Here is a 26,400-nt window from a genome sequence, read left to right as displayed (position 1 = left end):
AGGAGCAAGAAAGCCGCGTTTCAGTCCGTGGCGGGCCGTGACGCTCCGTCGTCCTCCCGCCGGCTGCTGGATGGAAACAGTGCCATCTGCCATCTGCTCGGGTGGCGACCATGCCTTCTCCCACAGAGAGGTGTTTTCCTGGTGGGCTTGTGCGTCTCATCAGTGTTAGTAAGCAGCTGATCATGTGAGTCTGTGTTTTTTTTTTGTTTTTTTTTTGTTTCACGTGTGGTGTATGTAAAGCTTATGAGACAAATGAGAGAAAAAGTGTAAAACTGTATAAAACCAGGACTCGATGTGGAAGGAGCCATGCTGAAATACTGTCCAGCGTTTGGGGGGGGGGGGGGGGGATTCTGCACCAGCAAGTCAAGTGTTTTGTAAATTCTGGGTCATTGGCATACATAAAAAACTATGCATTTTTCATTTCAAGAGCACCATAAATCGTAAACAATCTAGAGTTAAATATGTGAAGAGTGCCGTACAGGTAGCTCAAACACTATCCAGACGACTTGCAGGTTTCTTCTCCTCACTCCCAGATAAAACCTTCCCTTCTTCGGTTCCTCCTCGTGCGGGGCGTTGGCGATGAGTCTGTGTGTGTCCAGGAAACTTGACGAAAAGTTTATGGAAAGCGCTGTTACACCCTATAGGACAACCTTATGACTTCGACCAGATGTTAATTCAACGTTCCTCTACAGTTCTCTGCCCCACACAAACAGGGGATCTTCTCGTCCTCGATGGGGAACTTGTAGTCATACGTGATCTCCTCGTTGACGTTAATGGGCTGCCTGGAGTAGATCACAATCTTCTTTTGAGACTCCACTGTGATGACCTTCGCATAACAGTTGGGCTGAAAGAAAAGACCAACGAATGGACATAGTTGCTTTATGGTTGTTAAGCATTATTCACTGTTTCACATTTGTGGTCATTAAAAGGGATGGAAGAAATATATAAATTTCATTTATATATTAAATCATTTTAGTTTAAAATGCAAAAACCTCCAATCTTATAAAGACATTTCTCTCTAAAAAAAAAAACAACCTTATTTTGCATGGCAGTGAGGAAATTTGAACCAGCTTCTAATCTAAATTCAAAAAAAAAAAAAAAAAAAAAGTTTTGAATGATGGTTTGTATCTTGAAACTAAACAAATAAGGAAGGTTGCTGAAGTAGAATTTTTGAAATGAGTTAATTTGCAGATTGAAATATTCCTATTAGATGTTTTTTTCTCTTTTTACAAGAAAATAAAACCTAAAATAAAATAAGAGGGAGATTTTTTTTGACTATACAATTAATCTCGTTGGAAAAGCCACATAGGTTTCTTGTGAGGAATAATCGCTAAGTCAACGGAAAATGGAAATAGTCAAGTGAAGTACAAGTATCTCAAAACTGTACTTACATACAATACTCGAGTAAATGTACTGACTTGTTTTCTACCACTGGTCATGCAGCTTATACAAAAGGACGCCATGCGGCTGTTTTCTTACATTGCAGCTGTGGTTGATGAAACGGGCGAAGTTGCCACACTTCGTCGCATCTATGATGGTGTCATGGTCCACACGGAACATGTAGCTGCTGCCGATGCCCTCCTCCTCGTAGCGCTTCTCCCGCATGTCTGCAATCACCTGAAAATGAAGATGGTCACTTGTTACATGTTTGACAGCTTTGAAGTGAAACTGATCATTTTATCTGAGAGGTAGAGAGAGAAGTGGATAGAATCCACTGGGATCATCCCAATCAGCGAAGCAGCATGTACTTTTTAACTGCCCTACTAGGAATAAATAAAGTTCTTTGAATTGAAGTGAAGCGAAGCTTGCTCATTGGTCAATTGGTGCTTCTCGCTGCCAGTCAATATAGCAATACGTCTGGTCCTTAGGTGAAAAATCAGCTATCATGCTTGGTTGTGACCCTTTCTTACGAGTTGTTATGGTGGTCTGAGCAGAGTGTGCATCACAACTTGCTTGTCTCTCATTGACTTTAAATGGGGGAAGAGGCTGCAAAGAGTTCACAGAATAGTTGTCTGTATTATTTATTGTTATTTATCGTTCTTTGCTCTGAGCTTTGACCCCTATGACGTCAGAAAAGTTGGTGACCTGAGCAAAACTTAACGTCGAGTTTCGCGTTATCAATTTTCTTCTGTTTTATTTGTTGGTTGTGAGGCTGTAGTAAGCCCATAGTTACTACCAGAGTAAAAACCCTCACAGATTTCACTGGTTAGTTGTGTTACTGTTCTGTAACGGGCGCTCATATTTTACACCTTCAGAATTTTAATAAAACATTTTCTAGGGAAACGTAAAGTCTGGATATATATTCTATAGATATAAACTCCATCATGAATCTTGAATGCAATGAATCACATCAAATATTTCTTCATTATCAAACGAAGCCCTAGTTATCCTGAAAAAGTAAATTTGCACTAAATCTACACTTTAAGTTAATAAGACACTTTGAGAGTCAGACGATTGCAAGTATATTGATTTGGATAAAATGTAATAATTGTTTACATATGCACAGAAAACCCGCTCCACAACGAACCCATCAGCTGCCCCTCACCTGTCTGATGTTCTGTCCTACGTACTCGATCACCATTTCATCAGCAGCAATGGGCTCCATAGCAAACAGACCCCAGTCGTGGATGTGCGACTTGCAGAATCTGATCTTCTTCTTACGGAACTGAAAGAGAAAATGACATAAAAGTTGATAACGTCTTGAAGTGAAGTTATTTACTGGTATGAAATCTTGCAAATGACTTTTTGTCAATTATTATGACAATAATGACAACCTCTGCATCAGCATCGTGTATTAGCGGCTGTCTGTGTTTGTTGTGCTTGTCTGTCTTATGTTCTTGTTTGCTGTTCTTTTTTTTTTTTTAATGAAATTCAGGGCGACTCAAACAGCCCACTGGACCAAAGTTCTGTTTGACTTTGTTTACCTTCAGCTGGTTGAACTTCAGCAGGTCACTGTCACATGCGAAAGAGGACAGCAAACGGCGCTGCTCCGAGCGCCGCTCCGAGCCAGCTCTGGTAGAGGCGTGGACCTGTGCAGGAATACTCATACCCTGCGCGGAGAAGATGGGAGTTAGATCACATGGTATGCCTCTGATTTATGTGCACATTTTCACGTTAACACCAAAGGGTAACTCAAACATCACAATCTGACATCTCCTGCCCACCTGTGTGTCGACTGGCGGCTCCTCCGACTGCAGCCGTGTGCTCTGAAGGTACTTGATCTTGTCCTTCTTGTCGATTTTGTAGTATCCCTCGCTTCTGGCACAGCCGGTCATGTGATCCCTCATGCCATCGTCTCTCCTCTTTTTCTTCACTCCAGGTATGTTGGTAGGTGCAGGGAGGTCAAGGAAAAAAAACAAAACTGAAAAGGCCTTGGACCACAGCTGGATGCCACAACACTCCTAAAGCTCAGCAGATACTGGGCTACTTAATTCCAGCCAAAAAGTTCCTCAGTTTCACCACCAGAGGGGGCTGCTATTTGATACAAAGGGTACAAAACAACTTAAAAAAAGGCAATAACATCACTTACTATCTTTTTTAGTGGTATTTAATTGAATCGATCTCCTAAAATAATTTGTTCTGTGCCTTTTATCTCTCCCTTTTGTGGAGCGCTTTGTTTTGAAAAGTGAAAAATACATAAAGATTAATATTATTCATAGCAATATTTTGGTGTAAATCAACAGATGTTAAGCAATAAAGGATATGAGGATGGTTGACCCAGAGTGTGTCGTTGAGCCAGTCATTGCCGTTATCCTGCTGGAGCATTTTGTCATAAGTGATCTGCAGAAGCCGTATGTCCTCCTCATCTATGCCCTCGTTCCAGATGTCGTACAGGATGGTCATCTCCTCAAACTCGGAGCGTGGGTTGAAGTATGGCCGGGAAGGTGTGGTGACAGGAGACAGGCTGCCCAGCAGCAGCTCCTCCCAGCCTCTCCGCGCCCTCCGAACAGGCTTCATGGCCACAGGTGCCTCCTCGTCATAGGAAAGGAAGCCGTCTTCAGGCAGCACCGTCTGAGGCTCCACCTCTCCTTCCCGGAAGTCCAGGCTCAGGTGGTCGGGAGACTTGGCGGACATCATTTGCATGGATAGATCTCCGAGATGTGCGTCGTGATGCAGAGGGGTGGATTCGGATGAGAGCTCCAAAGACTCGTCAGCCGCAGAGGAAGCCGGGATCTTTTTGCCCTTGGGTCGTCCAGGTTTCCTCTTTGATGGGGCAGTGTCTGATGGCACAGGGACATCTACAGTGAGACCAGCAGGCAGATCTTCAGGGACACTGGCTGAATTCTCTGTGCCAGCTGAAAGAGCTTGGTTAGGCAGTGCACTGATGGGCGGCTCCTTAAAAACTGGCCTATCGTCGAGGCTCTCAGAGGATACTTTCCTATTAAGAGTTAGTGCTGTAGGGTCAGGGAAGACAGGGGTGAAGGTTAAGTCTCTTCCTGGAGTGCGGGGGACTCCAGCACTGAGGACAGGGGACTGAGCAGGGTAGGAAAAGGGGCTACCGGGGATGTGAGGGGAGCTAAGCAACAGGCTACTGCCTGTAAGTGGGGCATCACTACCAGGTGTGATGGGCACCGTGTCCGTGCTCTGGGACTTGCCCAGACTCCGGGCACGCTCCATCAGGTCCCTGCCTGGTGTGCGGGGGATATCCTCGTCTGTGGGGAGCCTAGCCCGCTGTGGGAACTCAGGTAGGGGACCAGGGGGTGGATGAAGGAGGGAACGACCTTCTATCGCTGGGTGGGGAGGGAGAGGGAGGTGCATTAAAGATGCAGAGACAGATAGGGGGACAGGTGTGTTTGAATCTAAGTGGGCTGGGGCTAATTGACCGGGGATGCAGGCTACTTCCCCAAGCTCTGCTTTACCTTTGGCTTTTGTCTCCTGGTCACTGTCGGGCAGGGCGCCTGTGGGAGTGGGTGGCCGAAGGTTCGCTACATACTCCTGAGGTTCAGACTTCACTTCGGGAATGTTGTTGTCCCTGATGTCTCGCTCTTTGACTACAAGACAAGAAAAGACATTTATTTCATGTAAATGACATTCATACTTCAAAATTATAAATACCTTTGTTGAAGTGTTTCACATGAACAATACAGAATCAGTAGCAGAAACTCACCTGGGATGCCTTTAGGTGATGGCGGCTTCAGGTCCTCCATTACCTCATCCTCAGGACTTGGAGGTCTGCGATTGGGCTTGCTGCTTAGCTCCTCCTTGCTCCTCTTGTCCTCCTTATCCTCTAGGACCGATCCTGCCGGAGGGCTCGGTGGCTTGGCCACTGCCTCCCCCTCCTCTTCATCAGAAGATGAAGATGTTGAGGATGAAGAGGACGAGGACGTCTCGGCCCCTCTCCCTTCATCCTCCGCGTCTTCTGCCGTCGCCTCTCCTTCTTCCTCCTCATCGTCTTCCTCTTCCGAGCTCAACTCGTACTCAGAGGAGTCTTCGCTTTCTGCTGAGGAGTCTGAGCTGGCCTTCGAGGAAGCTGAACTCTCGGCTTCTGCAAGGATTCCCGCAAAGAAATGATAAATTACAGGAAACATACTCCATAAAAAGAACCTAATGATGTCAGATATTTAAAGTACCTTCATCAGATGAATCTGAGGAAGCGCTCTCACTGGATGAGTCTCCCTCGTCTTCATCATCACCCTCCTCATCTCCACTCTAAGAGATGATCAGATGTATCATAAAAATGTAAACGAAATGCACAAATAAATCAGTACATACAATTAGAAGTAATTTTTGAGAGCGCTTACTTTGACTGACGACAGCCTGTCCGTGGCCTCTGCTTCATCAGGTTCCTCCCCCCTGTCAGACAAAGACTCCTCCTCCTTCCCTGAGGTGTCCAACTCCTCCTCTCCCTCGCTGTCCAGTTCAAGTGGCCGCGAGTGCCGTCGCTTTGCAGACATACCGTCACTGTCCATTTTGGAATCGTCTGAGGGGAGCTCAGCTGGGTCTCGATCCCGGTCTGACAGAAATTAGTTAGTTTTGGCCATTGTATAACATCAGAAAGAAAAAAGAGAGAATTGCATGTGCAGAAAAATTTGCTTTGCTCTATTGACAGTAGAGGGTTACCTTCATCCTCCAGTTCGTCATCCACTGGAGTGGAGGGTCGGGCTCGTTTGTTGTCGCCCGCTGCTGCGGCCTCAGGTGGGTCCTTCCTTTTCACCTGAGGACAGCATGCAACCATTAAACACCAACAGGCAGCGCAACTGATGAGAATAAAAAGCCCCCTTAATATCCGTGTTTACTAAAAGACAAATTTCCAGGCTTACCTTGAAGGAGGGCAGACGGATGGCTCCCCGCAAGCCGATTCCCAGGCCCATTCCCTCATAGCCCAGTCCCTCACCCTTGTTCCAGTTCTCTAGCAGACTTGAACCCATTGTTTCTTTTGGTTTGGGTCTTTCTTCTTCTTTCCCCTCCGCACCCTTTACTGGAGTTAAAGATGCCTGGGGAAACAATATGATTTTAACTGTCAGGTAGTAGTTGTATTAAACCTTGTTACAGAACAAGTCAGTTACCCTTCACAGTTTTTTTTTTAACTGAATTCTGTCTACAGAACAGTTTTTATGAAAGACATGCTGATTCACACGTAAATGCGTATAACGATTATTTTCATGATCAGTTAATCAGTCGATTATTTTTCCAATTTATCGCTTAGTCTATGAAATGCCAGATAGTTTTTGAAAAAAAATGCACTTTGCAAGAGCCAAAGGAGGTGTCTTCACCTTGCTTGTTTTGTCATATCAACAGACCAAAAACAAAAAACAAGGTTTCATTTGTTTTTTATTTGGGAGTTTTCTTTGATAAATTACTTAAACAATATATTGATTATCAGCATTGTTGTTCACCTCACCTTTTCAGCACAATTAGCATCACAGCAACAAGCCACAATCTGTCAGTATTCTTTAAAATGTCTAACTTTTTTTACTAAAACAATTTTTATCAATTATAATTATTAAAACTTTTTTTTTAACTGTCAAAATCATCAGATGAGTTTATTATGGCACTAGTCAAAATTATATTTACTAATAATGCAAGACTCTTGTGGAAGTAGGCTGGACCAGAGAGAAGCAAATCAGCTAAAACTACTAGGAAAGGTCATTCCAATCCTTCTTTTTTAATAATCTGTAAAAAGCATCATGTTATCCAACTCTGAATGGAAGTTAATTAGTGAACATTTGTACTTTAGTGCAGACCGAATGACGCCAATGTCACTCCAATTCATGGCTTCTATTATATCTCTTTAATTCATATAATATGGACCTAATTTGTTTTGCCAGTAAAAATTCAAACGTCAGTACAAGTATATTTTCCCCACACATTCTGAGCATGTGTGCATATAAGCTCTCTTTGTCTCTGTAGGTAACATTGTATTCGTATCTTGAAAGGTGAAATGAAAAGACTTACCTTTGCTGAGCGTTCCTTCTTATCCCACCAGTCATCAAAGGCTCTAAAAGCCACCACCTCCACCATTTTACGGTTGAGGTCCCTCTTCATGATGGCTTTCAGCTCTTTGACAATGACCAGCAGCACACCATCAACAGTGGCCTTGTGCGGATCCTCCTTTTTACTTTCATATCCAGGAGGAGGAACAGTAGGGTTGAACTTTGGTATACTGGGATGCTGCCATTGTTGTCCAGGTGCCCCTGCGTTTCCGCTTGCGGGTGCAGCACCAATAGACAGAGGTGGGTAATGTCCGCCAAATGGCCCTGATGCACCGCTGTCCATAAAATGTGGATACGGATAGGGCCCTCTAGTCTGAGCAATGCGACTCAGCATCTGCTGCTGCATCTGGAACGACATAGGAACCGTGCTCCACTGTTCCCACCGCAAGCAGTTCATCAGCTCCATTTGTACCAGTGGCATCATGCTAGGAGGGTAGGGACCCATGGGTGGCAGCATATGGGGAGGCACTCCAGGATGACCGGTCAGGTGAGCGGGATGACCCGGGACGGCAGAGTGAGGGGGCAGGTGGTGATGCGGGATCGGGAAGCTGGCTTGGTGTGGTAGAGGGGGGAAGCCGGGGGGAGGGATGGGAATGGACACTGCAGAGTTGACGACAATGCCCTTGCCACACTCTCCGCTGGTGATTGGAGTCCCGGGCATCTCGTCGTCGGAGATTTCCATGTCTTCTCCTGATGACTGATGACTCTGTGAGAAAAGGGACAGCCTGTAAGGACTATGCTAGGTGAACATCTGTTTTTCACAGGTTACAAAAGTACAAACATCTTCCCTTTTCATCTCCAGGACAACTGAGCACACACCATCTACTTATGAAGACCTTAAGATAAAATCAAAAAAGCTCAGGTTAAAGCTAATAAGTGGAACTTGAAAATATTTTAACTTTAACATTAATTAAAATAAAGAAGGCTGGGTCTAAGCAATGATTTTTTTTTTTGATACTTTACTTTGAGTAATATAAACAGAGTTCTAAAATGCTGCCTGTACAAAAACAGCCAGGCAAGAACTATGCCTGAACAAAATTGTCAAAAATCAGGGAATATCTGTTTAAAGAATAATTCCATTCCATGCCAATTTAAATTACTTGACAGTTTTTGATACTCATTATGGAAAGAGGTACTGAGGTTTAATACCCAGTTAGACATTCAAAATAAGAGCAACAAACATTTTAATGCTGATCTAAGTTCAAAGTTTAGTATATGCACTAGCACGGTCAAACACAACTGCCCCATGTCATTGGTCAGCATGTTTCCAAACAAAGCTGTTTGTTCAGGCATCAAACTATGTATTCCTAAATCGATAGCAGCAAATATGAATGCAAGACTTATGCCATTAAACATAACAACACTGAGTTCTCTTTCAAGTTGTTTGATATTATAAAAGGATCTCAGTCACAACTGCTGCAGAAATGAAACTAAGCAGAGTAATCTCAGCATGGGAGTGGCGTCGTTACCAAAATGACCTGTTTGCACTGTTTGCTTTGTGATAACTTGAAATTTGAGACCAGAGACGCTGCAGCCAATCCTGACTGTCAGGCTCAGCAAAACTGGGAAGTGCAGTGTTGAATGGGGCCAACAGCCAAACTGTGTTTTCCTCTGAGTGAGTGTTAGAAAGAGGAAACAAGAGTGTTCAATTCCCCAACAGCAGAACGGCTCTTATTTCTCCTTTCAAGGGACAACACAAAGTGTAGAAATACAACATCACAGGCCGGATGGTGCAACTGTGACTACAAACGAGGAGCTCAGCTTCAAATGAATGTGGAGATATTTGTAAGGCTGCAATCTATGCATCGAAAACTTTTTATTCATAATTCATTTCAGCTATTTTACTTGCGCTGACAAGGAATTTTACATCTTTTAGTTGCATATGCAGAGACTATTTTTTAAAAGGAAGTTCTTAGACAAACACTATTTATTACTAGTTTAAGGTCATTTAAATTCTTTGCACAAAAATGAACAACACAACAGCAGTTAACTGAAAGATCAAACACCTCTCTTTGCAGTACCTACACATGGTTTGCAGTGAAACCGGAGTTTCCTTCACAAAGCAGAACAAAAAAGAACAAAACAAAAAGGAAAGTTTACTACTACCACCTCACACTGAAACTCGACCTCACTTCCTGTGTCGTCTGTGTTAACTGTCATTCACATCTGTGCGTAAACATCAGTGCCATGCGACTATCAACTAATCAGGACAATTAATGCAAGCTAATTTTAGCAACATTTGGCACCTTAGGATTCTGCCTCCAGTAAAATGTGATTAAGTTCACACATAGAGCCATGCACCTATTATTTTTTATGTAAACATGCAGTTATTTTCATACAAATATCAGAAAAAATCTGTGTCTTACCGTGTCCATTTTATCAGTGGGAGTGTGGCCTCGAAAATGTCCATCTTTGAGGTCAGTGTTGCTCATGTTCTCGTGTACAGGAGAGCTGATTCTCTTGATCAGAGAGGCAGTCCCAGGAATCGGCTCCTCGTCTTCCGAGTCTGGCAGTGGGGTCGGACTGATATCCTCCAAGCCTGTGCTAGAGGGACGGGAATTTTGCTGCCCACCTTGAGAACCGCTTGTGTAAGGGGGAATTGGGGATAGCTGAGAGGACGAGGAGGAAATCGGACTTCCCTCCATTCGCACCTCAGTGTCCGAGTCTCGCTCCTCCAGGAACGGCAGCAGTTTTGTCCTTTTCTCTTTGAGGAGCATCTCAATGCGGGAATCCAGGCTATTGCGCTCTGGATCCAGCGTGGGGGAGCCAGGTGAGGGGCAGTGTTCTGGTGTTTGAGGAGGAGGAGTGGCCGGATGGAGCACGGGCTCCGGTGGGGGCTCGGGGATTGGAGGAGTTTCTGGTCTGTCCTTGACGGGCAAAAAGTCAGTGGCAGCTGCCAGAGGCGGCTGCGGTGGTCGGAGGTACTCACCCTCCCTTTGGGCTGGGTGATGGAAAGTTGGCTCTGATGGGGGGAATGCAGGGGGCAGAGGAGCCTGATAGGGTGAGAAGGCGGACTTGAAGTTGGGCGTAGCAGGGGGAGGCGCTGTGTAGGTGAAGGAGGAGGTGGAGGGTGGAGGTTCAGGTGGGGTGAGTTGGTGCTGTTTGAAGGGAGCTTGTTCAGGCGTACTTCGGTACATGTTGCTGCGGTACTGAGGCCTCTCCGGTCTGCGGTTATACGCATCCTGGAACTTACTCTCGTGTCTCCGGGACTTGTATCCTCCTGAGCTCTCGGGCCGGCTGGACTGGTACGCAGGCGTGGACTGCCGACTGGAGTAATTGGAGTCTTGAGAGAAGGGCGTACTTGTCTGGCGTGGGGTATGAGGGGTTCCCTGGGACTGGGGTGTGTCCTGCCTTAGGCTGGAATAGCCTGTCTCCAGGGACAGAGGAGTGCTGGAGCTGCTGGGTGGCAACGTTGCTCCCCCAGCTGACACACTGCTCTCTGACAACCTGTGGATGGGCTCGCAGGCCTTAGAAAAGACAAACAGGATCAGGATAACATGTCCAGGGCAAGACAAACCTCTGCCATCGCAACTAAAAAAACCAATAAGAACACATAGAATGTCTCTATTTTGAAACTTAGAAGCTACTGTATATCAATGCAGTCATGAAAAATAGTGGGACGATTTTCCCCAAATTACTTATCAAGTGGTACACGTGCTAGAATCATTTCAAAGGCCATACCGGGGGATAAGAGTATCTAGGCACAATGCCTGGGGGATCTCATGCTACGAGGCCAAAGTGCAAATTTCAGTGGCTTTGTGATTTCAGTCCACAGACAAGGGTCTGGATAACATTTCCTCTGCTCTACTCCACCACCTGCTGCACTGATAAAATGGATTACAGATACGTATGTCAACTTAGATTTGCAAATTGGTTAGTTTCTACAAAGCAACACTTCAATTCAGAAATCCCATCAAACACAATAATATGTAACTGTTTTCCAGACTGACCTTGCAAAAACCAGTAGACTGTACTAAATTGTATTATTATCTAAATCCCATTGTCGCAGTTTCAGTAGTGTTTTCAAGTAAAGCACAACTATGAACAATAACACTTTTGCATATTATTAAAAAGAGTTTTTACCAGTGCGGTTTCTGCCAGGCTACGAGGGGAAACTTCTCTGGCCTCCTCTCCACCAACAGGCAGGGTCCTCGGGGTGTAGCTGCCATTCATTAGGAGCTGGAAGTACCTAAGGCGATTCTCACCTGCAGAACAGTTAACGTGAGTTGCTCTGATGCCAAGTTTATGAAGTGGGCTTAACGCCAGTGGGTTTTATTAAAACTAATCTGGCATGATTAAAATAAGTGATTATTCAATGGTAGCTGAAAACAAAACTAATCAATTGTAAAGGGGCAACATACAATTATGCAGTTTCCTCTCTGTGTAAACACTTCCTGATTATTTGGAAAGCCGTGTTTATGACTGCCTACATATGAATTGTGAACTGTAAATGCAATAAATATTGTTAATGTATATATGGTAATCTAACACATTATCTGTGATACACAGATGCTACAATAACATGACCAAAACATGTCTTAATATATTCTGCATATGTATTATACACAAAACGCAGCCCTCACTAGCTGCACTTCTTGTAAAAAGATCAAAACTTTACAGAAAGAAAAATTGCGCTTATGTAGGCAATAAAACTGGGCACACTGTAATCGGAAACATCAGTCATTATTTTTCTGATTAAATGAGCACAGGTGTCGTCAGTTAAACAACAAATACTTTGTTTACACTGTCTTAAGATGAATTAAAGTTGCTGTTTTGCATCAGTCAAAACCAGCAGCAGAGACTTTCAATCCTAACAGTGTCACTGACTGAAAAACTAACTGAAATGTCCGCAACTTCTATTAAAAGTGGCTTCACAGAAACAGTGTAAAGGGGAGAGTGTTTTGACGGATTAGTTTGTGTTTGTTTACAGGTCTGAAATTAGGCACAGTGGGAGTACACAGCAGCCTCAGCTCTGGGCTCGTGGGAGCGGGCTTACATTCAATGAAATTCAATTATCCCACGTTACTACGCAACGCCCGTAAATTTACACACGTGACCGCTGTCCTCCTCATGATTCACAACAAGACAACAGTTCACTTTAAGTATGTTTGTGCTCCTGCGGCAGAAAACAGGCTTGATCTTGCACAAACGATTGGTTAGCCGTCTTTTCCTTGAATGAGTCAAACAATGTTTACCTTTCGGGTCCAGCTCCACGTGGATGATGTTTCCCATAACAGACGTGTTGTGAAGCGACTGCACGGCCACCTTGGCGGCTTTCACGGTCTCAAAAACAACTTTGGCAATTCCCAGGTGCTTTTTGTTCTTCGGATTGTACAGGATCTCGACCTCCTCGATTTCTCCAAATTTTTTGCACATGTCCGTAAGAAATCCTTCCCTGATGTTGTCGTTCAGCCGGGCGAATGTCACCTCCTTTGGAGGCACAGGGCCGATATAACACTCATCGATCTGGAAGAAGAATGAGACGAGTTAATGCTGTAAGTAGTTTCGGGTTAATGTTGCACCATGTGGGGTAATTTCTGACAGCTGAGATAAGAACGACGGGGCCGGAGTAGTTACAACGAACGTACAAATCCAGACAGTCGTGTCAAATACACAAATAAAAGTCCAAAAATGGATAATGCATCGGAGATTTGCGTGTTATCTTGGTGTCTAACAGCCCTCCGACAATCATACTTTCACTTGACGTCCCGCAGATGAGTGAGGGGGGTGTGTCTGCCACTTTTGACAGCACCCCTTTTCCACAAGGAGAAAAACCTGGCACGGTACTTTCTGTCAGAGTATATACCTTAAATTTGGGCACCGGCAGGTCCGTCTCCTTGTACTTTGTCCAGAGACGGCCGATCCTCGGGTCTCGGACGATGTCCACCGGTGGCATCCCCGGGTTCTGTAGGAGAAGAAGGAAGAGGAGGGAGGGGGGGGGGTCACAATGCTGTTATCCATCCCATTCACAACTTCACACGCCACTAACTTGTTGCAAAGTAGTCCCGACATCCCGAAACGCTTTGTTTGATATAAACGAACACCTCCGACACGCCGTTTAGGATGCTGGAACATGCCTGTGGCCGGCCACGGCAACACAGCCACATTGTAACCTATCATGGAGGTCGGCTACTCGGTTACCATTGTAGCCGTTTCGCCGCGTCAAAGGCGGTCCACTTACGGGCATGCTGAAAGTCTGTCCATCGTAGCGATACAGTTTGTGTGATCCCTTCTTCAGCGCCGGGTCGATAATCAACTTGTAACTTCTCCAGTGGTGACTCCGCTTCTCCGCCGAGCCGCAGACGGGATGACTGTCCATGCCGTTCGCCAAACCTGAAACGACAGGCAGCGACAAGGAGAAAAAGAGCTATCGTGAGGCAACGCTAAACATGGTCCCGTTACCAGCCCCCAACACTTTAAAACAGCCAAACGCCACAGATGCATGACTTTGGTGGTAGGGGTAACCCAAGTGAGAGCGAAAACGGGATCTAGCGTATATCCCAGTCACGGAAAACAGGCATTAGGAGGGCTGGAGAAAGAGGAAAAAAAGAACAAGCTTACTTGAACTCTGCTTTCTGCCATGGTCTTCGTTCAATCTGTTTCTCTCCCCTGGCTTGGACATGGTTCGTCCGATCGAGTGGTTTTTCTTTAACTGATGAAAAGACGAAATCGCTTTCCTTTCGCAGCTTACATTACATGATTTAGCTTGAAGAATACTGCTTCTTTTTCCGCGAGAGCCAGTGCATATTGTTTGCTTCTGGTCTGTGGCTCCTGTCTCTCCTACAATACACCGCTAGGCTTGCCCACCGCCGATGCTAGTCGCACTTTCGCTGCAAACTTATTTCTCTCTCCGCCGGTCATTTAAGGATATTGTTGACGCGTTTAAAAAACATAGAGGTTAAGGCGACTCAATTAGCAACCTCTTATGCATATATCACATTATCGTAGGTTCATTTTAACAGGCACGTTTCGCTAAAGCTCGCAGTCATTTTTGTGTTGAATCTGCCAGCTTCATTTACCCAAATGGCAAACACAGGATAGACACAGGGGGCAATATCCCCCTGAAGGCTAATAAAATTATTTGGTCGCAGGTTTTTGTGTACAGACCTACGGCCGTTCACGACTATCTGAAAACGAAAAGAAACGAACGGGGGTTCCGCTGCTGTGGAGCTAGTCGCCGACGGTTGGCTTTTAATGTGAAAGGTCTAACGGAGGAGTGAGATTTTAACACGAAGCTCGGTTGTTAGGATTCGAATTAAGCAGTCAGACTAACGTTAATAGCCGTTGGAATGCGGCGGTTTGCTCCGTTACATGTCTTTCTCTGTCAGTTAGTCTAATCCACTCCAACAAACTAGTGCCAGCCCGTTGTGTAGATCGTTTTTTTTTTTTTTTTTAAAACATACTGCGGAGCTTTTAATCATATCATTTTAACCACCATTATGCCTTTCTCATTTCCAATTTTATATATATATATATTTTTTTTTTTTTTTTGAAGAACTGTATACTGTCGAATAAAGTGGGTTTTGTTTGACATTGCCTAGTGTTTTGCAGTGCTCGGGCAATTGGCTGGTTAACAGCGGCGGCTCGGCGGACCAATCAGAGCGCAGCAGCAGAGGAGCTGTCTGCTATTAGAGGCACGGCTCAGGAGTCCTTCAACAGAGAGCAGAGAGAGGGGCCGAGCGCTCTCGGCAGCCATTTTCCTAAAAACAGGACTCAATGGCCTATATGGGTTTCCTTTGTTCCAAAAGGGATCTTACACTTGATTTCCTCATCTCTCATGGACTATGATAAAACTATGATTCCTCCTTTTAAAGGATTGAGAAGAAGGAAGAGGAGGGAAGGGGGGGGGGGGGTCACAATGCTGTTATCCATCCCATTCACAACTTCACACGCCACTAACTTGTTGCAAAGTAGTCCCGACATCCCGAAACGCTTTGTTTGATATAAACGAACACCTCCGACACGCCGTTTAGGATGCTGGAACATGCCTGTGGCCGGCCACGGCAACACAGCCACATTGTAACCTATCATGGAGGTCGGCTACTCGGTTACCATTGTAGCCGTTTCGCCGCGTCAAAGGCGGTCCACTTACGGGCATGCTGAAAGTCTGTCCATCGTAGCGATACAGTTTGTGTGATCCCTTCTTCAGCGCCGGGTCGATAATCAACTTGTAACTTCTCCAGTGGTGACTCCGCTTCTCCGCCGAGCCGCAGACGGGATGACTGTCCATGCCGTTCGCCAAACCTGAAACGACAGGCAGCGACAAGGAGAAAAAGAGCTATCGTGAGGCAACGCTAAACATGGTCCCGTTACCAGCCCCCAACACTTTAAAACAGCCAAACGCCACAGATGCATGACTTTGGTGGTAGGGGTAACCCAAGTGAGAGCGAAAACGGGATCTAGCGTATATCCCAGTCACGGAAAACAGGCATTAGGAGGGCTGGAGAAAGAGGAAAAAAAGAACAAGCTTACTTGAACTCTGCTTTCTGCCATGGTCTTCGTTCAATCTGTTTCTCTCCCCTGGCTTGGACATGGTTCGTCCGATCGAGTGGTTTTTCTTTAACTGATGAAAAGACGAAATCGCTTTCCTTTCGCAGCTTACATTACATGATTTAGCTTGAAGAATACTGCTTCTTTTTCCGCGAGAGCCAGTGCATATTGTTTGCTTCTGGTCTGTGGCTCCTGTCTCTCCTACAATACACCGCTAGGCTTGCCCACCGCCGATGCTAGTCGCACTTTCGCTCCAAACTTATTTCTCTCTCCGCCGGTCATTTAATGATATTGTTGACGCGTTTAAAAAACATAGAGGTTTAGGCGACTCAATTAGCAACCTCTTATGCATATATCACATTATCGTAGGTTCCTTTTAACAGGCACGTTTCGCTAAAGCTCGCAGTCATTTTTGTGTTGAATCTGCCAGCTTCATTTACCCAAATGGCAAACACAGGATAGACACAGGGGGCAATATCCCCCTGAAGGCTAATAAAATTATTTGGTCGCAGGTTTTTGTGTACAGACCTACGGCCGTTCACGACTATCTGAAAACGAAAAGAAACGAACGGGGGTTCCGCTGCTGTGGAGCTAGTCGCCGACGGTTGGCTTTTAATGTGAAAGGTCTAACGGAGGAGTGAGATTTTAACACGAAGCTCGGTTGTTAGGATTCGAATTAAGCAGTCAGACTAACGTTAATAGCCGTTGGAATGCGGCGGTTTGCTCCGTTACATGTCTTTCTCTGTCAGTTAGTCTAATCCACTCCAACAAACTAGTGCCAGCCCGTTGTGTAGATCGTTTTTTTTTTTTTTTTTAACATACAACTGCGGAGCTTTTTAATCATATCATTTTAAACCATTATGCCTTTCTCATTTCCAATTTTATATATATATATATTTTTTTTTTTTTTTTTTGAAGAACTGTATACTGTCGAATAAAGTGGGTTTTGTTTGACATTGCCTAGTGTTTTGCAGTGCTCGGGCAATTGGCTGGTTAACAGCGGCGGCTCGGCGGACCAATCAGAGCGCAGCAGCAGAGGAGCTGTCTGCTATTAGAGGCACGGCTCAGGAGTCCTTCAACAGAGAGCAGAGAGAGGGGGCCGAGCGCTCTCGGCAGCCATTTTCCTAAAAACAGGACTCAATGGCCTATATGGGTTTCCTTTGTTCCAAAAGGGATCTTACACTTGATTTCCTCATCTCTCATGGACTATGATAAAACTATGATTCCTCCTTTTAAAGGATTGAGAAGAAGGAAGAGAATGTACTGGATGTAATACCCTGTGACATTTTGAGCCTTTTTTCCTCTGCCTGGAATCCATCTTTGTCTTAACTAGGTCATGGCACACCCATATAATAGTATTTATATTTCTTAAGTGAAAAGAAACCAAATGTTGTGAATAAACAGCTTTATGGTTTTGGAGATGTTAAATTAGAGAAAAAAAAACACAGTGAAAGTGACAAAATGTGTAATGCCTGATTGTTGGTATTGCACTTATGGCCTTGTAGGATATGAGTAGCAATGAGTAAGTTCAACTCTTTTATAATAATTTTAAAGTTTTGATAATTTAGTAATGTAAATTGTGAGGCATGCAGTTACTGTTATTAAAAGTATGTTCTGTCAATTTACCTATTGAGCTATCATCAATTTGATCACATAGAAATTGTAACATTTGTAACAGCCAACTTTATTCAATATATTCACTGGCATGCTGACACATAAATATACAGCCTACAGTCCAGATTATATACCACTGCTCCTCAAAAGACAGAAAGCAGGCCATGGATAACTAATGGCCCTTTTGCAAAATAGTTTACTGTGCTGCCTGCAATTTTGACTTGATTGATAATCCCTTTGCTATGATTAATGACTTTAAACACTTTCCTCTCACAACAGCAACGCTTAACGCCCTGATGACTTGTGTTGTGCCCTACCTACAACTTGGGGGAGACGACTTCAAGCACGATTAGGTTTGTGCTTGCCATTTGGCATTTAAGAACCGAATGCGTCCGAAGTGTAAACGTCGGCTTGACCTTGCCTCAAGGGCATATTTAAATGTCTATAGAAGCCCAGTCAGGTAGCCTTTTTACCGTTTCTACGACGGTCGAAAAAAAAAAAAATAGACTGTCAAGCCTAAGAGGAAACAGATGGAGGGAAAACTCTCGTGGTGAAAATATTTACCTCAACACTTTGGTGAAATGCAGTTAACAGGCCTAAACGCAGGGGCAGGAGGAATGTTTTCAGCTCCATCTTCGGATCCTCTAATAATGGCATTAATAAGGGGTGGGATAGCGTCTCCTGAAAAGGAAGGAATCCATTAGCAGGGAAGATAGAGCTGTTTTGAAAAGTTTTTGATCAGTGGTATGCATTGCCTCTCTGCCAGCGAATATGCATCTTCAAGCATCATCTGTGTGGGCAATATGCAAACCATCTCCTCTCTCTCCTTGAAGACAGGATTGCAGTCAAGTATAACCTCTTCCTTTTCGACATTTCTAACTGAGCTACATCTTATTAAACCACAAGGAAATGTTGTTTTGAAAGGTAATGGATTTTGAGCTATTTCACGTCATTTTGCCAGTTTGTATGTCTACATGTAAGTATTCTCAAAAAGGACAGACAACATAAACAATAATAAATCGTGATTAAAACGTTATCAACAAAACTATATTGACTTTTGTTTAAAAAAATCTGTTACCAATATTTTTTAATGATATTGTAAACTTACAGTTAGTATTCAAAACATGTAATCCAAGTCTTAAACGAGCAAAAGTAATCTTATAGGGAGAAATCTTGTATATTTCACTGCTTCCCTTTGTCCGAAGACACCTTTTGGTGGCATGTAGGCTACACTTGTTCAATGGTTTCTCTGCTGATCCCTGTTTCAAAATGGCTTCTTTACAGACAAAGGAGAGCACTGTGCTGTAAAATGTTGCTGCGCCATAACTGGGTGAGGCTCATTCACTCGGGGAGAGAGAGTTTTTTTTCCGAGGACATTTCTCTGTGATTCTCAAAGATTCACCAGAAAGTCTTTACACCAACCGATACAGAGGTAATTTTTCTCGAAGGGGTGTATGTTTTACAAGTAGTTTAAAAAAAAAGAAGAAAAAAAAAACAGTCGACATTGCGTATGAGGAAGGAAACTATACTAAACGCATTCAGGCTGTCGGTTGCTGGGCTGACTCGCCCTGGCAACGGCAGTAATCCGAGAGCTCTGGACGGTTGCCATGAGAGCTGGAGCGTGTTGCGGCACCCCCACACTGCCATATAAGGTCAACAGGAATCCTGCAGCAGCCCCAGCGGCTTTGTATCTGGGTGAAAATAGCACCGGGGGGTGCTTCGGGCTTCCGCGTCTGCTCCCTCTCTGGCTCGAGACAAAGACCGGTGGATCACCGTCATCGAGTGTTTCAAGTGCTGCAGACCAGACAATACGAAACAAACAAGATACGATGCTACCGTTTGCTCGGCGAAGGAGCTGAAAATAGGGTGTGTGTGTGTGTGTGTGTGTGTGTGTGTGGGGGGGGGTTATTTCGCGTACGTTAAAAAAAAAAAAAAATAGGGGTCTCAGGTGTACCACTTCATCGTGCCTAGGCGACGCACTCTGTTATGGTGTGTGACCGTGTGCACAGTGCGTTTCAGGACACAGAAAATCGTAGGCGGCGTGGCAGAGGCCTGTAATTTTTTTCCCCCCTTGACATCCACCCCTAGCTCCGGCCGCCGAGTGCGCGCATTCCTCCATTTGCAAGTCACGAGGCTTATAGCACCGTTCCCCGTCTCTCTGACCCTTGTTATGAGACCACATCCCCAGCGCAATGTAGATCAAAAATTTGAAGATTCTATTTGTGTTACAAAGGTGAACATTTGACTTTTTTTGTGGGGGGGGGGGGTGTTCAAATCCGTTAATCAGGTTATGTGTAAGCTTTTGTGGAGAAAAAAAAAAAAAAAAAAAACCCTCCCCTGTGGGTTGCGCCATTCAGCTTTGCGCGCCGCTGACAGACTGGAATATTCCACACAGAGGACTGGCCTCTCTTCTGCAGGACAGCTGTCTCTCTGCACGACGAAAAACTATTTTTGACAATTGTTCTTTGTTTATTAATTGATGAAAAGGGGCTTTACATGTATGGATATTTTGTACACCTACAGGACAATTTAATATCCTTTATAGGGTTATTCAAATGGTGGACTGCCAGTTTCACCTTGTGAGTCAAACAAGCACTCATTTTTTAAAATGATTATCTAGGAATTATACAGGCATTTTTCATAGTTTGTGCTACACAGTACCGTATTGTAAAAGCATATGGGGCACATTAGAGCGGTGTATGGCTGTTTCTCTGGAGTCAGAAAAACCAGGCAGGCAGACTAACTGCTACATGCACTTTCTCTCTGTCAGTCTTTGTATGACCAGCCTTTTATTCTTACGGATCGTTCACTGAATCAAATCAGGAAACGTCGGCGCTTTGTGTGTTTTTTTTTTTTTTTTTTTCCAATTTTTATTATTATTATTTATGGGTACACTCGCTTATTCAAGGATTTTTCATGCAGATTGGTGGTACTGTATTTGTTTCATTTAAAACATTAGCTTCTCTTCTTTGTAGCTCTTGAATATTTGCATGTTAGTGTATTATTAGTGTAAAATTCCACAGTATGACTTGTGATTTAGTCTCTTTTACTTGGTAATACTATCACCTGTCTGTTTTTTTGAGATGCTTAAATAAATAGACTCATTCTATACACTCATTTTTATGTTTTGTTTTTGTGGCAACGGATGCAGATTGCTGTATTTTTTGATGGACTTTAAATGATTTTAGGCCTATATTTAAAATAGTATTTTAGCCTGTCATGGCATTAAATGCATACTACAATAAAATACACAGTGAACATAGTTCACACTGCAGGATGACATGGCTGTAGGAGGTGAAATTCTCCTTTAGTTACCTCAATATGTGCATGTTTTTTCGGGCAAAATACTTGAAAGATTGCATGTGTTTTCTTAAAATAGGCAAAGGGCAGTTTCAGCTTATCCTCTTAAAGGGACAGCTTGTTCACATTTTTCTGCACTCCTACCCACCAACTAACTGCATCCTTTCCCACCAGTGACCACTGAAATCTAACCTTTACATTTGACTTTGTAGCCTTAATTGGTTTGACTTTGGCTGCCTTAATGACGGAGAAAATGTTCCAGACCAGACACTGAATCAAGAATAATCCCCAAACCATTTTTGTGTATTCTGATTATGCACAGTCATTGTCTAAGATCTGCTCTCTCTTGGCACCCACTGAAACCTACCTACTTGTAATTATTAGCATGGCAGGAACATATTCCCAAACCTAATATCAAAAGTAAATTTTATTGCATATAAGACAAGGTCTATAGAATTTCTCTGGCATTGAGGCAATTTGATAAGCAGTAGTGGTTCAAAGGCAAGAGAACTGAAATTATAAAACTTCACCGGTGTCCAGTTGGAGTTGATCTGACTTACTATCTAACCCTAATGTGTAACATTAATTCCTAATTAGAGAACAGAAACAAGGGAAATCTCACTTAATGTCACCGCTTATCAGCTGTCACGCCCTAAAGCAGCTAGTCTCCTTCAGCCTCCCTTTTCAAAAACACCTTGCAGTATTGTAGGGGTGTAGTGGTATGTGACATACAGTATCTCTGAATGTTATCTCCAACTCAGTCACTTTATTTTGCTCGTTTAATGGGTTTGCTGCTGGGTGACATGCCCGTGCATTACACCCGGGGACGGGAAAGAATAGTCTGTCCTGACGCCCAGCATGTGATGACACTACCGTGTTCAGCCACACAGACTGAATGGAGAAGTATGACAGACGTCTTACTTGTAACTACCCCTGAGGTTTCAAAATGTTCACATGAATGGAACACTTAAGTTGTAAGTAACATACCGTTATTTGTATCTAATCTGAAAACAACTGCATGGTCAGACACTATTAAGTGGTATAGAATATCAATTAAGTAAATTTCATTAAATTTAATCAATTAAAATTCTATACTTGTATTCTATACTATAGTATAGTGATATTTAATGAATTACCTTTAAAGGAGCATCCCATAAAGATTCAAACATCCACATCTAACAGTGAAAAGGGGTTGGAAACCCAACACATAATGCATAAAGGTGTTGTATATTTGAAGGATCAGAGAGGAGTGAGGTAGCTGGTTTATTACAGGTCATGTTATCATTTGTACTTCATCTACGAGGAAGAAGAGGGGCAGGCCTTTTATCTGTATAGGTTTCGACTGTGTTTGTTTCTGAGAGAACAAATTGACAGAAGTAAGAAGCTCTAATGGAGGTACAAGACGCTCTTTCAGCCCGTTCACAAGTCATTACAGCACCTCCAGGCCACAGATGGCTTCACAGTTAAGAATCTGGCGAACTTACTGTAGCGACGACTGTCCATGTCAACATGAGTCGCTGATTTATCCCTCAGCATACCTCTCACACTGGAGGCAGTACTTCAGATTGAGTACCCACCCATACAATGAAGAAGGCGAGCACATGCAATAGAGGAAGTGGGAGCAGCCACACTCAGCTTCTCCACATGTGCAACTCAGCTGCTGCATTATTCATACCCGGAGATGCTGCTTCAGTGAGCAGACCAGTAACAGGGCACAAGAGAAGTGTGGGTGGTAAATTGAAAACTGCTTCAATGTGACAGGAACAGGAAGTGGTGAACAGAGTGAGATACCTGGTAAAACATGAGGCTTGTCGGTTCCTCTCTCCTGACACTGCCTGCACATCATCTCAGCGTTTCCAAATATAGATTCATCAGGCTTTGACATGTATTTACCTTAAATCTGGAGGGAGTATCTTCAGCCCCGTCCCGCCTGGCACCTGTTTGACCGTTTGGAGGCGAAATGACACAAAACGGTGCTGGGGCTGGTAATGGTACCGCAAAAAAGGGAGAAGAGCTTAAAATTGTGATCGTTGGAGATGGAGGCTGCGGGAAAACATCTCTTCTGATGGTTTATGCTAAAGGTGATTTTCCGGAGGTAAGAGGAGCCTCAATGTCATGTAATGTACCTAATCTCATAATACTGTAGATTAATTTGTTAATACAGATATGATCTTCTGAGCATAACTGTGAAAGACTGTAATAATGTTGAAATTTGAATGGGTCTCCCTTTTTTTTTCCAATCCTAATTTAGCACACCTCTAAAATGTGAGGAGAATTTCCACACATTGCAGGGTTTACAAATTAAAGAATATAACTTCAATGGGGCAGAAATGTGACATATGAAAGAATATGCCATAATATAGCTGTACCATAAAATCAACATCTTTCTCTTGTGTGTCTAAAACAGAAATATGCGCCATCAGTGTTTGAAAAGTATGTCACCACTATCTCTCTCGGAGGAAAGGAGATAAAACTCAACCTGTATGACACAGCAGGTAAGCCTCTTAATCAAAAGTCACCTCCATGTTGAACATCTGAGAATCAGCTTTAAGTCTCAGTGCAGTGCATTTTACCTTATGTGAAAAGACATCGGGGTTTTTGAGCAGGCTGAGCTCAGTGACCACACACTGTGTCCACTGGATGGAACATGGTAGAAACATTGCGCAGATAAAAGAGCAAACACATTGACTCAAAGGTCAGTGCTGGTGTCATCGTCGGGGAGGGAATTATTTTATAGTGTATTTATCTTTGAAGATATTAAGGTTCAGGCATCCTAACACTGTACGCCTTCCGTCTTTGTCTTGCTGCTCTGACAACGAGAGAAACGGCGGAAGTGGTAAAGGTCAATGTGAACCTCAGAGCATCATCAAAATCATCTCTCAGGAACAGATCAACTGTTTGCATATCAGGAACTACTAACAAGCTGTTATGGAGAAAACGGTACAGAAAGTTTTTGTTAACACTAGTCAGCTTGTTAGTTGTTAAGGTGAACGATATAATACTGGCCGATTTTACTTAAAAATGTTGTTCTTTTTTGCTGTCATTCATTTGGGTCAAGTACTTACAGAAGTTAATTGGGTTTAAACAAAATAAACCACAACAAGGTTTCTGTAGAAAAAATGTGTTTACATCTGGCACAAAAGGGTTTCGAAAATGGTGCAGCTTTGTATTAGTGGTACGTAAACTGAAGAACTGATTTGGCACCAGTGTGGATTGAAACAACACCCAGGTCACCTCAAGGCTGACATGTATTTCACAACGTGGATTTCTGAGGGACATAAAACATGAAGTCCCTATGTGAACTGAACAGTTTTTAAAGTCATTTCATTTTCAGGAAAAAGCCATGACAGAGTGTGTTGGCAACTTATCTTTTGTATAAATGCAGCAGGGGGCCTTACATCAGCGGAAAAGGAAGCTGAAGCCAGGATGTGGTTTTTGTAGATTTACCCTAACTTTGTGACAAATGTCGAGTCTTGATGTTCAGGCTGGTGCATCCAAAGCAGACACATTTACACGCATACATTTTTATTTATGGGTGTGTGTCTACACTTATCAGCTAACACATATGACACCTTTTTTTTTTTTTTTTTTTTTAGGACAGGATGACTATGACAGACTACGGCCGCTTTCATACCAAGAGGCCAATTTGATCCTAGTCTGCTTTGACGTGACCAACCCCAACAGCTTTGAGAATGTCCTGATAAAGGTACTAGTATCTACAGTGCATTGACGACATGCCAAGTTTCACATGTTGCTAAATAGAAGCAACAATCTTACTGTTCAACTGGAGTTTCAGGTTTTCTGTTCAAATTCAGTTTGTAAATGATTGTTAGAGTTGGGTGTGTTGGCTGCATTCTTTTAGCTATGATTAACTCATGCAGTCATGGACATTGACCTCATGCATGCAGGTAGGACTCAATACTGTGTTGTTACTTTCTCTTCTCAGTACTTACAGTGTGAGAAATGCTGTCAAAGAATGGAATCCTTGTGTTAAAAAGAGCAGACATATTATCATAGTATCCTAAACAAGTGCTTGAGACATTTTAATTTTTTTTTTTTTTTTTTTTTTTAAACCCAGTGGTTCCCAGAGGTGAACCACTTCTGTCGGGACACACCGGTCATCCTGATTGGCTGCAAGACTGACCTCAGGAAGGATAAAGAGTGTGCAAGGAAACTGAAGGCCATGAATCTGGCTCCCATCACTTATACGCAGGTAAGACAAGAAGAAGTGTGCAGACATTTACTGATCTGTGAAAACAGGATGTAAACTGCAATATGCAAGATGAAGCACCCTAACCAGAACACACAACCACATTCAACTGTACTACAGTTCCAGTGCAATAACTGAGTTATTGTAAATGTACATCTTTCTTCATTTAGCACCTTTTCATTTCTCTCAGTCATACTGTCCACTTCTTGGTGTTAATGTTGGGCTGGTTTTGGATGCAGGGTGAGGAAACCCGGCAGCAGATGAATGCACAGCTCTACCTAGAGTGTTCGGCTAAGTATCAGGAGAACGTGGAAGACATTTTCAGAGAGGCCACCAAAAAAGCGTTGGCCTTCATCCGAAAACAGAAGAACTATAAGAGGAAGAAGAAATGTGTCATTTTGTGAAGTGAGAAAGGACAGAGGCTTGAGGACCCCACTCCTCTGCAGGCGAGCGCCACTGGTGATCGCTTCATGTTTCACATTTAGGGCTGTTGGACACCCAGACACCAAGATGCTTGGTGTCATAGACAGATGCGGAAGAAGGTGGCTTAGTCCCTGGAAGTTTGGGCCCCACTGAATCATGAGCACGTTTCCCTTTACCGTCAAAGAAAAATGACTAATGAGGCAAAGGGAAAGACAATTTCGCAAAGAAGTTGCAGCGTTGAGATTTTATTAAGTGGTATACAACATGAAATGCTCTTTATCAATGTATTTTTACTTTTGTGTAAGTGTTATTTTTACTATTTTTTTTCTAATGCAAAACTTTGTACTGTTTGAAAACCAATGTATTTTATTAAAAAGTATATTTATTAGTGGAATTTGAACAGTAAGTTTTTGTAATGTCAACTTGGATTTTTCAGAGAACTTTTAATAGTGTCAGTTTAAATGTCTGTCCGGCCTGATCTTGTTCAAAATCTGCTACTGGAAAACAAATACTGTGATAAAATAGTTGAAATTGAATCGATAATGGCACCTCAGCTTTAACAGTCTTCAGAAAAAAAACCCAAAAAACAAACACTTTACTGGAAACTTCATTTCCAGTAAAACATAACACTGGCCTAGAACTTGTTTTGAAGCTGTGTCAACTCAAGCACGGCTCTTATCTTTAACATCAGCGCCCACTAGTGTTGGCAAACCTGAATGTGTCACAGAGTAGACTGATGATGTGGCCTTGAAAATAAATACAATTGCTTTATGTCTCAGTGCACAAGAAACACATAAATAGCTTAAGTTTTTAAATTAAGTTTTTAATTATTAATATTTTTTATTTTTTTTTTTTACAACACTGTACACAGATACAGAAATTGTCAACTGTCTCTCGTTGCCGATCACATTCAGGCACCAGTTACAGCCT

The 26,400-nt window shown here is 43.3% G+C and overlaps 2 protein-coding genes and 2 long non-coding RNA genes across 6 annotated transcripts; 3 read left to right on the top strand and 1 right to left on the bottom strand.

Moving 5' to 3' along the window:
- Positions 1–354: 354 nt before the first annotated feature.
- Positions 355–16,667, bottom strand: setd1ba (SET domain containing 1B, histone lysine methyltransferase a). 3 transcript variants are annotated; one of them, XM_040156577.1, is made up of 19 exons: positions 13,995–14,341; positions 13,615–13,766; positions 13,240–13,338; positions 12,629–12,899; positions 11,517–11,638; positions 9,800–10,900; positions 7,396–8,139; positions 6,261–6,434; positions 6,061–6,154; positions 5,742–5,953; positions 5,571–5,649; positions 5,108–5,485; positions 4,860–4,991; positions 3,705–4,220; positions 3,165–3,331; positions 2,925–3,050; positions 2,546–2,665; positions 1,480–1,617; positions 355–844 (listed from the first exon to the last, which is right to left on the bottom strand). In XM_040156577.1, exons 1-19 carry the CDS (start codon positions 14,053–14,055, stop codon positions 671–673), a joined length of 4,860 nt encoding a protein of 1,619 aa, XP_040012511.1. In that variant the 5' UTR covers positions 14,056–14,341; the 3' UTR covers positions 355–670. The 3 variants fall into 3 exon arrangements, with proteins under 3 accessions (XP_040012511.1, XP_040012510.1, XP_040012508.1); XM_040156576.1 differs by lacking the exons at positions 13,615–13,766; positions 13,995–14,341 and adding exons at positions 15,526–15,677; positions 15,906–16,667 and having other exon boundaries at positions 3,705–4,991; XM_040156574.1 differs by having other exon boundaries at positions 3,705–4,991.
- Positions 2,964–3,906, top strand: LOC120805987. The gene is made up of 3 exons (XR_005709620.1): positions 2,964–3,212; positions 3,320–3,490; positions 3,824–3,906. It is a non-coding gene; the product is annotated as an uncharacterized LOC120805987 (long non-coding RNA).
- LOC120805986 lies at positions 15,623–17,923 on the top strand. The gene is made up of 3 exons (XR_005709619.1): positions 15,623–15,716; positions 16,898–17,445; positions 17,817–17,923. It is a non-coding gene; the product is annotated as an uncharacterized LOC120805986 (long non-coding RNA).
- A 2,514-nt stretch (positions 17,924–20,437) lies between these two features.
- Positions 20,438–26,320, top strand: rhof (ras homolog family member F). Its single transcript, XM_040156584.1, has 5 exons — positions 20,438–22,932; positions 23,245–23,332; positions 24,434–24,543; positions 24,916–25,050; positions 25,287–26,320. The coding sequence occupies exons 1-5, from the start codon at positions 22,798–22,800 to the stop codon at positions 25,449–25,451; spliced, it is 633 nt and encodes a 210-aa protein (XP_040012518.1). The 5' UTR covers positions 20,438–22,797; the 3' UTR covers positions 25,452–26,320.
- Positions 26,321–26,400: the final 80 nt, after the last annotated feature.

The sequence above is a fragment of the Xiphias gladius genome, chromosome 20, assembly GCF_016859285.1.
Source record: "Xiphias gladius isolate SHS-SW01 ecotype Sanya breed wild chromosome 20, ASM1685928v1, whole genome shotgun sequence".
Lineage (NCBI taxonomy): Eukaryota > Metazoa > Chordata > Actinopteri > Istiophoriformes > Xiphiidae > Xiphias > Xiphias gladius.
This window is presented reverse-complemented; position numbering and strand designations above follow the sequence as displayed.